Source organism: Apaloderma vittatum, unplaced genomic scaffold, assembly GCF_000703405.1.
Source record: "Apaloderma vittatum isolate BGI_N311 unplaced genomic scaffold, ASM70340v1 scaffold2572, whole genome shotgun sequence".
NCBI classification, from domain to species: domain Eukaryota; kingdom Metazoa; phylum Chordata; class Aves; order Trogoniformes; family Trogonidae; genus Apaloderma; species Apaloderma vittatum.
In genome coordinates, this window is record NW_009703956.1 from 43,765 (window position 1) to 54,657 (window position 10,893).

At 37.4% G+C, this 10,893-nt stretch overlaps 1 protein-coding gene across 1 annotated transcript; it reads left to right on the forward strand.

The window, feature by feature from the left end:
- The first annotated feature begins 2,308 nt into the window (after positions 1-2,308).
- On the forward strand, positions 2,309-10,005 carry LOC104269750 (hypoxanthine-guanine phosphoribosyltransferase-like). The gene is made up of 9 exons (XM_009864827.1): positions 2,309-2,408; positions 4,937-5,043; positions 5,494-5,677; positions 6,563-6,625; positions 7,153-7,170; positions 7,381-7,463; positions 8,435-8,481; positions 9,138-9,214; positions 9,958-10,005. The coding sequence occupies exons 1-9, from the start codon at positions 2,391-2,393 to the stop codon at positions 10,003-10,005; spliced, it is 645 nt and encodes a 214-aa protein (XP_009863129.1). The 5' UTR covers positions 2,309-2,390.
- Positions 10,006-10,893: the final 888 nt, after the last annotated feature.

Here is a 10,893-nt window from a genome sequence, read left to right on the forward strand (position 1 = left end):
TGCAACATTTATAGATACTCAATATTAATCAAGACTTATACCACTTTTCTGCTCATCAAAACAATAACAATCTCATATTCACACCAAACAGAAAGTGCCAAGTAAAGCATGAAGGTTCATACTCATGAACTTTTCTATGTGAAAGAACTACATAATCTACAGGATTACATAAAATAAAGACTTAAAATTGTGAAGTTGTTTCTAATTTCTAATTGTAAACATGCACTGTTTACCACATGGTGTGTAACCTATTTTTTCCACACAGTTTTTTGGCAAAACAACTAAGGAGCTGGTCTTATCTGAGACTTCAAAGAGACAAACAAAAAACAGATTTAGGATGGACCTGAAATTACTGAAGTCAAGCCATTTCAAAGTGTATTAATTAGGTTTCGTAATAACACATCAGTCACCGAATACAAGTGCTCAGTTTTAATTTCAGGTTTTATCAGCCACTTGGAACACGTTGCCCATGGGTCAAGTCCTTGGTGGTGCAAATCAGACCAGTCTTCCAGTAATCCACAATTACACAAGTTCATAACTGGCGTAAATATTTAAGATATCTGTTTTAAATTACCTGATTGTATTTGCATTTTGGTAAGATATCAGTATACTTATTAATTCAACACGGAGTTTCTTAGTCTAGAAAGCTTGCTTCATAAAATGTAGATTTCTCTCCCTCTTTGGCAAGTATCGCCTTCTACGGTAGAGGCTTCCCTCTAGTGGCCACTCTCTCTGATGTCTCATTTGTTAAGGTTTTACTAATCTAATGGAACAGTTGTACAGTACATCCAATACCATGTATTTGCTTGCTAATTCAAAATAATTAAAAGGGAATGCCTGACAGGACTTGATTAGTGCCTATACATTGTTTTTCAAGGACCTTTAAAATGATTGCAGCAGTGTCAAGACCAGTTACTTCAAACTGTAATACAAGGTAAAACTGTTTTAACAAACTTGTGTATTTAGAAAGGTAGGCAAACAGCAGAACCAGGTCCTGAAAAATAAGTAATTATTGATTCAATAGTTCACGGAATAAATATAAGGACAAAAGCAGTGTTGTTCCATATTGACTGGCTGCTGCTTTACCAAGTGATCAGTCCGGATCCAATTAATTTCCAGTCTGTTTGTATGGGCTACTCTTACTGGCTGTAGGTGTTGTGATGCATGGGCAATCGGTACGAGCAATATTGCAGTACTCAGTATTTGATCATAGCATCGTCCACTCAGCATCAACATCCTTTCAGGACAGCTAAATTACACCAGGCTGAAAAACTCAGGTGAGCAGAAGCCTACCAAGTAGTCCTTCATAGAAGGAAAGTATTGCTAACTGTATAAAATAGAGGTAAACAGCCTCAGGACGTTAATAGCTTCCAGATAGTACTACGCATCACTGAAAGTAGTGAATATGTCAATTAATCCACTTGGAAAAGCATTTCTGCATTATCCCAAGTGTTACCAGCCACGATCTGAAGAGCCTTTCTAAGACTACAAAGAAAAAAGAAAAATCTTCTTTCATTAGTGTGTGCTCTCCCCAATAAAACACTAAAATAGTTGAATTAATAAAATGTACTCAATCTGGTAAGAACATTCTGTAGCATGTTGTATGCAAGCTAGCTTTAGCTCATTTTGTTAGTAGGATTAATTTTTAGAAATTTAATACTTTCATGTTAATCCCAGATAATAGCACACTTTGGTAGACTAAAATAATCAGATTACAGTGAATGTCAGCACCATTTGATTTTTAGTGATGTGAAGCATGTTACTGGAACTAGCATCCCCTCATTTTATGAAAGGATGAACTGGAAGAATGACAGACAGCATTCACCACCTCTCAACAGCTGCAGACCTCTGCTTCAAGTTCTCTTTAAAAATACGGCTTTGTTTATTCAAATGCTGATTTCTTGCAAGTTATCAGAAGAATTTTAAAAAGATATGGACTTTATCACAACAATAGACATGTAAACATTAAGAAACTGGTATATAAAATTACCTCCTACACATATACCACTGAATTACAATCTGCTACAACCAAATTTCAATATATCAAAAACACAACAACCCCCCCAAAACCCCCACTAACCTACCTAGCCCTTTTCACTAATTTGATTCATGAGCTTCTTTTTTGCATCTCCCTCGTTCCCCATATCTTTATGTTGATTGGTTGCAGCAGGGCTCATGCCTATTTTATCTCTGGTTAATCTGATTAAGTAAGAACTGGGGATTGTGATGTCAGTGTATTAGTAGCAGGAAGTAATGCTTCCTGTGGGAAGGATGGCAGTTTTGACCTTTTAGAAGCAGGTCATGATCTGACTGCAAGATGAAAATAGAGCAAGAGAAACTACAGTAATAACACCAACTCATTCTCCAATAGAACAGTTCAAAGTAAGATTATGGCTCGTGGACTGCAGGTAAGAAAGCATAATGCGTTCCTATCTCATTATTTGACTCAAGGGAGCTTTGGGTGGGGGGGAAGAGGTTAGCCTCAGTAAAACTAGTAAAATGTTAGAAATATAGACTAATGGAAGGCCTTGTTTCTTATATTTACTCAGGAGAGAAACTGGCTTTCAGAAAAGAGGCATCTCAACAGAATTTTTTTTTTTTTTACGAACTCATGACATTATTTATTTCACTTTAATATGCCTATATTTGTATTCCTTCATTCTGTCTGAGGAAACAATATATATTGATGAATCTATTGTACAAAATTGCTGTAGTACATTTTGGTTTTCCTTCTTAAACTCAAAAATCTACATGAGTATATGAATAACAGAAGAAACAATCTAAATTAAACTAATTATTCAAATTATAAGCTTGTGATTTAAAAATTTTATGACTTTGTGTGATACTTTAGCAGATTGTTTTATTATAATGGGATGCTGCTGTATTATTTAGCATGTGCCACAATAAAAATGTTTTTATAAGCCTGTAAGGTATCTGCAGCATGTTGCTATGGTGATGTGATGCTGAAACTGATGAAATCCTTAAGGTTCTGTTCATGAACCTTTCAGCAGACCTTAAAAAATGCTTCATGCATAACAACAAACAAGATATTAACGTAGCAGACATTGTTTGCACAAAATAGTCTCCATGAACATAGCTGTTAAATAAAAGGTACTAAACTGCACTGTTGGAGTAGCTATAAGCAGTATTCATGCACCTCTGCATGCTTCAAGATCAGCTTTATTCAATAGTTACATTAAGATGGAAAAAGTTCATCCCTTAGTTGAGCTGACCCAGTTGTGATGCCTCTCATCAAATGCAGCAGGAAGCTAAATTCTTTGACAGCAAGGCTGAATTTTAACTTGCTGTGCCAATGAAAGCCCAGTTTATAACCGTGAGATGTCTGTTAAATAAGGCAGTAAGTATCATCATTGGGCAAAAGAAAAACTGCTCACACTGCAGGTAGCGAAGCCGTGCATTTAAGCTGAAATTATGCAGAATGCAATGGAGATAAGTATCTTGCAAAAAACCCCACAAAACAACAATGTCCAATGCAAAACCCAACAACAAAACAAACAACCCATCCTACAGCATATTTTAAACTGTTTATCATGTCAGTGACTATCTTTAAAAGTGTTTTTTTTCTGTAATCCAAATTAAAATGATGCTTATATGTGCCAGTAGTCTGAAATAAACACTGTCTTTTAACTTTGACCAGCGCTTCTAATGATGTGCTACTGTCACTGCTTCTTGTTGACAGAATCCCATAGCCTGTATGTGTATTCTGTCTGTCATCACAAGAAATTTGGGGTTGGACTAGATGATCTTTTGAGGTCCCTTCCAATCCCTAACATTCTGTGATTCTGTGAAATTTCGTACCAGCAGAAATGAGCCCAAGTGGTTTAACATAACACTCCAACAAGAAGAAGTTCTGCATTGCTTTAAAGCCTGCTCATAGATGTGACTGTCTAGCCTGATCTACTGCTGGTAACTGTGTAACTGACAGTATCTCTTCCAAGATTAATAAAGCATGAACAAACTTAGTTCAAAAACAATCCTTCACCTAAGCTTTCACTCGGCTGACTTCAGCCACAAAGAAAACAGAAACTAAACCAGGTGGAATAGTACTGCTGATAGTCTAAGCAGTGCTCAATTGCAAGGCTATTCTGTACATCTAGCTTGGAACATCGTGGTCTATCCATCCTGAGTACTTGGAGCACACAGTTAGTCCAGCAGGAGGAGATTCTATATGCATTGCCTTCTACGATGATAGTCTATTCTTTGAAATTCTTGGTAACACCTGTCTCTTTAGTTTATCTTTAAACGATGTAGGCTATTCATGGCCAATTTAAAATAAATGATGGTAATTGGTTATATAACAGCAGTAATTCATGGTGGCTGTTGAGTTTTGCAAGTAATAACCTACTGCTCTTCCCTACAGTCTGTTTTTCCTTTCTTCCTAAACACTCATCTCTTCTATGCCAAAAAAAGGAGAATTAAAACCAATTCATCTGTCTAAAGAGTTTGCAGGTGGTAACTTGTTTGTTAGCAATACTTCATGCGACTACTGCCCGGTTCCTAGCTCTGTGCTGTCCAGTAGCAAGCCACTGTGTACCGAGTTCTGCTGAATGCCACTGGCGTATAGTTAAACTATTTTGCATCTGCGAAGCTACCAGCCACCTTTGATTTTTACTTAAATTAGTTCTGTATTTTTTAACAACATTAGATGTGTGTTTGAGTTAATGATAGTTGAGAATTTCTCTTCTAATGACCGGGGCAAAGTAGTTGCGTATCCATTCACATTTCAGACACGGACACTAGCTCCTGAATTACGAGACACATTTTCTCCAGACGTTCAAAAACTGTCAGATGCACTTTTATTTTGATACATTGTGGGAGTGCGGAGAGGAGCCTTTCCCTGCATTAGCAGGGACTGGAAGTTTCTTCCTGTATGGTTCTGGTTTTACTCTTAGAACTATTTCCCTTTCACTTGCAGATAAGAGATGAAGAAAATGGTTATAATAAAAATCTGTTTTGCATTCCTAAGCATTATGAAGAAGATTTAGAAAGAGTCTTCATTCCTCATGGACTCATTCTGGACAGGTATGGGGGTAAACAACAGAGTAATGATAGTGATACCAATGATCCATCTCCCTCAGAGGAAAAGACTGAGGCTCTACCCTGCATAGCTCGCAGGAAACTTGGAGACCCTGCAGATGTAACACTTGTGTGTTTAATGCATGAGCAGTTTTATGGAGAGCATTACTCTACAGCCCCAGTCAAGTTTCCATGTTATATAAAATATCTTCATGCTCTCCTATCCTGCATTGTTTAGATATATACAGATTAAATCAACAGTGTGTCAAGTGGAGAAGGCACCTTGTGAACCACAAACACTTAACTGTTTCCCATGTCTTAATATGGTCATAATTTGCTGGCTATAAAAACCTAACAGCAAGATCAGAATTTTAACTTGAACATTGCTTAATATATGGACAAATATGATATACAAAACACTTATAAAGAATTTGTTGGCTTTTTTTTTCCTTCCAGGACAGAACGTTTGGCTAGAGATATCATGCAAGATATGGGAAACCATCATATTGTTGCACTCTGTGTCCTTAAAGGAGGCTATAAATTCTTTGCTGACTTGCTGGACCATATAAAAGCACTAAATCAAAATGGTGATAAATCTGTGCCCATTACGGTGGATTTTGTCAGAATAAAAAGCTACTGCGTAAGCAATTTTCTTTTCTTTGGAAAACTGACTCTCCCTATAGACTGACATTCTGAATACTGGTAGTTTACATGAAAACTCCACAGAAATTTATACATATACTCTGTTGAAAGCAACTCTGTTTATTCCATACTAAAAAGCAACTGATTTGCCCATCTGCCCCAACAATCAGATGGATACTGTGTATTCGGTGGAGAGAATACATAGCAGAACTCCTAACGTGACAAAGCCAGGGTCAAGACTCCAATGTCTTGCTCTCCAGCTCAAAGCTTCCACACAGGTTCTGCTGTTTTTACCATGGCACCCTTTGGTAGGAGGTAGTATAGAGTGGAGCTTAGCATCAGAGACTTGCTTATTGTCTCCCTCTGCATTATTTCCTATTTCTATAGCTAATATTGGAGAGACTTGTTTTCATAATCTGTGTGTTGGGAACCAGGTATCTTTTGCCTGAGCCTTGGCCTGATTCAATGACTGTAAAGCAACGGCTTATGCTATTTGCTTTTCTGCTTTATCTTCTCTGCTCTGTGAAGGCCAGAGACTTGTGCACTGATCAAAATTTACCCCATGCTAAATAAAACAATTTACAATATCCTATAAATTTTTATGGAGTTCTCAGACAAATCTGTCGTAACAGAAATAGCTGAAAGCAACGCTGTCTATTCCATGAATATGGAAGCACTCTTGCTCCACACAAACATATGTCTGCACTGATACTTCACTTTCCTCTTACTCTGAGCTACTTAAAAGCTGTTTTACTGAGGAACTGTTGTGTAAAGTTGCAAGTATCATTTAATAGGTGAAAAACAAGAGCAGCACGCTATGCATACATATATAACATTTCTGAGTGTGTTTTATGTGACCTCCCTCTTGCCTTTCTCCTTCTAGAATGATTCACCTGCAGAAAAAGTCAGTATTGTTGTTGAGGAACTGTCTACACTAAATGGGAAGGTATGATTAGCATCTTCAGCTTCAGGGTAGAGAACATTTCTTGTGTATCTTCCAGGAAGTCCACCTTTATGAATATTTTGATACTACTAATTTACAGCTACTTAACACTGGTTCAAAATGCCATACTTTGAAGCAGTGAGTAATTCCCACTGGTCTCGGTGGAAGCGGTGCAATCAGTACTCAGTGCTTCTGAAGATCCTATTCCATATCCAACCCCCAGTCCCCAGAAATAAACCACCTTAAACTGGCTCATTCAGTGTGGTTCTAGAAAGCCATCAAAGTACAGAGAATAATATATAAAACGTGACACAGGTGGCTTTCTCACAACATTTATTCTTCCATAAATACTTACATAAAGACTCTTCAGAAACTACTGTAAGTAGTTAAATGACAAGCTCCTTTGAAAAACAAGTTGTAACTTGCTTGTAACTGAAGTTTGTAGTGCAAACTTTTCCTGGCTGTATAATTCACTGAATACTGCTATGTAAATATTTTCTTTTTTTCTCTCCCTACATGATCTTTTCCAGAATGTGTTAGTAGTAGAGGTAAGTAAAGACTGGAATGGGGGGGAAGGAACGACACAGACTTTTTCCTGTTCATTTTGCAAGCTAATACCTATTGCATATAAAACAACAATTAATTATGTTACTGTGCTGCTAGGGTTGCTGACTGGGCTTTATGTTTTAAATTAATCCACTGACAGTTTGACTCTTCTTTCAGACACAGAAGATATTTTTATTTTTAATCTCTTTCAGGACATTATTGAGACTGGTAGAACAATGAAAGCATTACTTTCAAAACTAAAAGACAACGAACCAAAGATGGTAAAAGTTGTAAGGTATGTTGATATGGACACTACTAATGTAACAAGGAGCTATAGCAACATCATTTAGGTGAATAGTCAGTGCTTGTTTGGTTTGAATTTTGCGGGAAGAGAAAGTAAAAGCAGGAAGCAATCCTTATCCTGGAAAAACTAGGTATTTATTAAACTGGGAAATTTACATATCTGATACCATCTTCATTATTGAAATAAGAAAGGTTTCCTGGCTCTTTTGGCATAGTCCATAATGTCTGATGGATTCCCTGCCTCTTACCTTTTTATGTTCGAAGGATATTTGACTCTTTCAATAGGTTTCCTAACACCTTTTCAGTTGCCTCAATACTACAATGACAACATTTGTACAGGTTTTCAGAATCTAAGAGTTTGGCAGCACTTGCAAGATAACTTCAACAGGCATTCTAGATGTATTTTTAGATGATCTCTAAAAGGCATTTTTGGGGAATGTCTGACAAGTGATCACAATGCTTTGAAACAACACTTCCTGTTGTATGTACCAGTTATGCTCCTCCTAAGAACAGCCCAGGAGGTTTTCTGTTTCTTGAGAAGTGCACAGGAAAAGCAAGAATGGATATAGCTTTGTGAAAGAAATCTTAGTGACATTGCATAGCTTGTCCTCTTCTCCCTCGCTCCTCACTAAAACCTTTACATGCTACTTGGACTTGCTTACCTGTCATATTCTAGTTTACTGGTGCATTGCTACATGAAAAGATAATAATTTGGGATACAGAATTGAAGAGAACTAAATTTAGAACAGTTATTTGGTCCTTTAGAATGAATCTAGCTCAAAGTCACTTCTTCCTCAGTTATAAGGCTGAACGCTACTTCTTTCTGCTACAATAATCCCACTCTTTTCACTGCATGACTGTAGAAGCTTATGGGGAGGGGGTGGGAGAAGTGAAATACACACAGAGTGTATATTAGTGTAAGATGGATCTTAAAAAAACAACCTCCTCTGCTCTGCCTTACAGCCTGCTCGTTAAAAGGACGCATCGAAGTCCAGGTTACAGACCAGACTGTGAGTACTGTGTTCTTCTGGTCATCCAAACCACAATCTCATGATTTCTCTTTGTGCAGTAAGTCTGATAACTGGCATTTAAGTTTCAGGAAGGCCAAGAGATATGGAGAGAAAAGATGAAAATATTTGTAAACTGATGACCATGCTGAAACCTCCTGACCACTTGCTTCTATTTCCCTCCTGTCAGTCCGAGTGCAGTTTGGCTATTTGTTACCAGAAACATAATCAAACCTTAACTTTGTATTGGTTTGCTTTGACCCTAAAAGGCATTTGTTTTGACTCTGCATTAAATGCGCCTTGTTTTCTAACTGAAAACTCCTACTGACTTGTAGTGCATCTACTTTTCCATAAGTATAATCTCACTCCCTGTCTCCCTCTCCCAGGACTACCTCGTAAGTAGGTTTAAAATAATTATTTTGTTCTTACAATACATTCTTTTAACATTTTAATTGTATTTCTAACTAATGGGGATGGTGTAGATTCTAACCTTGATTGTCAATTTATGGCTTTTACTTCTTAAAGCAGAATGCTAAGTACCTTGACAGGAAGATGATGTATTTGTTAAGCACTACTCTTACATAGCTGAAGAATGTGTTGGATACAAACTGTGTGCTTAGAAGCAACTCAAGTATAAAAACAGTTGTATTTTGTTACAGATATAGGCTTTGAAATTCCAGACAAATTTGTGGTTGGATATGCTCTTGATTATAATGAATACTTCAGAGACCTAAATGTAAGTACATACATGTGTGCCTCAACTATTACGTATATGACTGTTACTACAGGTAGACAGCAAGCCTACTAACTTATACTAGGAATTTCTCAACAATTAACAAAACTTCAAATCTGACCAGAAACTTCCATTAAAAGGGCAAAAATCTTATCAATGTGCCCAGCTGATAATTCAATGCAAATATGTAAGAACTTGTTCATGCCTTACTTTCATATGAATCTACTCCACAAGTCTTTGGCTCAGCTCTGCTATATGACATCCTGAATCCTCCAGGATGGTTGGCAGCATACAATTACCTGCAAGGAAAGTAACTTGTAATTTGGCTTTAATTGATAATTGATAAAGAGCTCATATTTTCCTCCCTCCTTAGTTTTCAAAAGTACTTTTTTAGATGTGGTTAAGAGAGAAAGGTTTTTTTTTTTTCACTTGAAAGTCTTTTTAACGAGACAAACCAGATGTGTTAAAGATGCATAATGGATTTATGCTATTGCAAAGCAGTATGAAGGGTGTACTAACTGAACAAGCCTGACACCTTCACAACATACAAATCTATAAATTACAGTAGAGTTTGGAAGCAATAATATCTCAATTTTACTGCAAGTAGTGAGCTTGCAACCAAACTCACAAAGATTATTTTTCTGGTGTGTTTTCCTTACAATGCTAGGAATACGACTGAAAATCATTCCTGCATTTTCTTTGAAGGTAAAGATTAACTAAAGTTGTAATTTTTTCTTTCTTTCTAGCACATCTGCATTCTGAAAGAGAAAGCCAAAGAGAAATATAGGATCTGATAACATCAGTTTTTTGGAACAATAGTTCAGTAGCATTTATAGCTGTGTGCATGAATAATAAGTAATCTACTAATTGCAGTTCTCCAGTGAAAATAGCACAATGTTTTCTAAAGATGCTATTCTGTGTGGTGTTTTTCCTATAACGATGATGTAAAACAGCTTAAAGATGAATCACTTACATTTGAGTTTCACTTAAACCTGAACAAAATATTGGCCATAAAATGGATACTGTATTCTGCTGGAATCACAGGGGCCACAGCCAGGACATGTACATATGTAATTGTTTGGGGTTTAATTCACAGTATTAAGTAACATATTATGTGCGTTGTATATAAACTGCCCTCACTTTTACGTGTGAGTTTGTGTATGTAAATATATAACCATGTAATTTATGTAACAAACAGCTTGAATAAGCATTTAAGGACTGAAGATTAATTAAATCAACTGCACAAAGTAAATACCACAGAAACCACATTTAATTCTTCAGTGTAACACAGTGGGGGAAAAAAGTGAACATTAATGTACAAACACGCATTAGTGCTTACACGTTCCCTGTAAGCTGGCGTGCTGTGTCCTGGTTTTTGAGAGCCCTTGTTGGTGGCAGCGTGAGGGTGTTCCCTGACAGGCAGGTCCCGCTGACTGACCGCGGCACCTCCCTCACACGGCACCAAACTCGGCTCGCTGTGTCCCAGGAGCGCTGGCAGCTCCGTCTGGCTGCCCAGAAAACTGCTCCAAGCTTGAGGCAGCCTCCGATGCCTCCCTGCCTCCTACCTGTACTAAATGGTTAAAATAAACTGGGACCTCGGACTTTTTTTCACACCGTGGGTTACGAGTACGGAGCTGGCCGGCCGTGTTCAGGGCAGGCTTGTGATGTTGCCACCTGTCAAG

Coding starts and splice junctions, on each gene's coding strand:
- LOC104269750 (XM_009864827.1), top strand. Junction 5,678..6,562: donor TCAGAATAAAAAGCTACTGC/GTAAGCAATTTT, acceptor TTCTCCTTCTAG/AATGATTCACCTGCAGAAAA. Junction 9,215..9,957: donor AATACTTCAGAGACCTAAAT/GTAAGTACATAC, acceptor CTTTCTTTCTAG/CACATCTGCATTCTGAAAGA.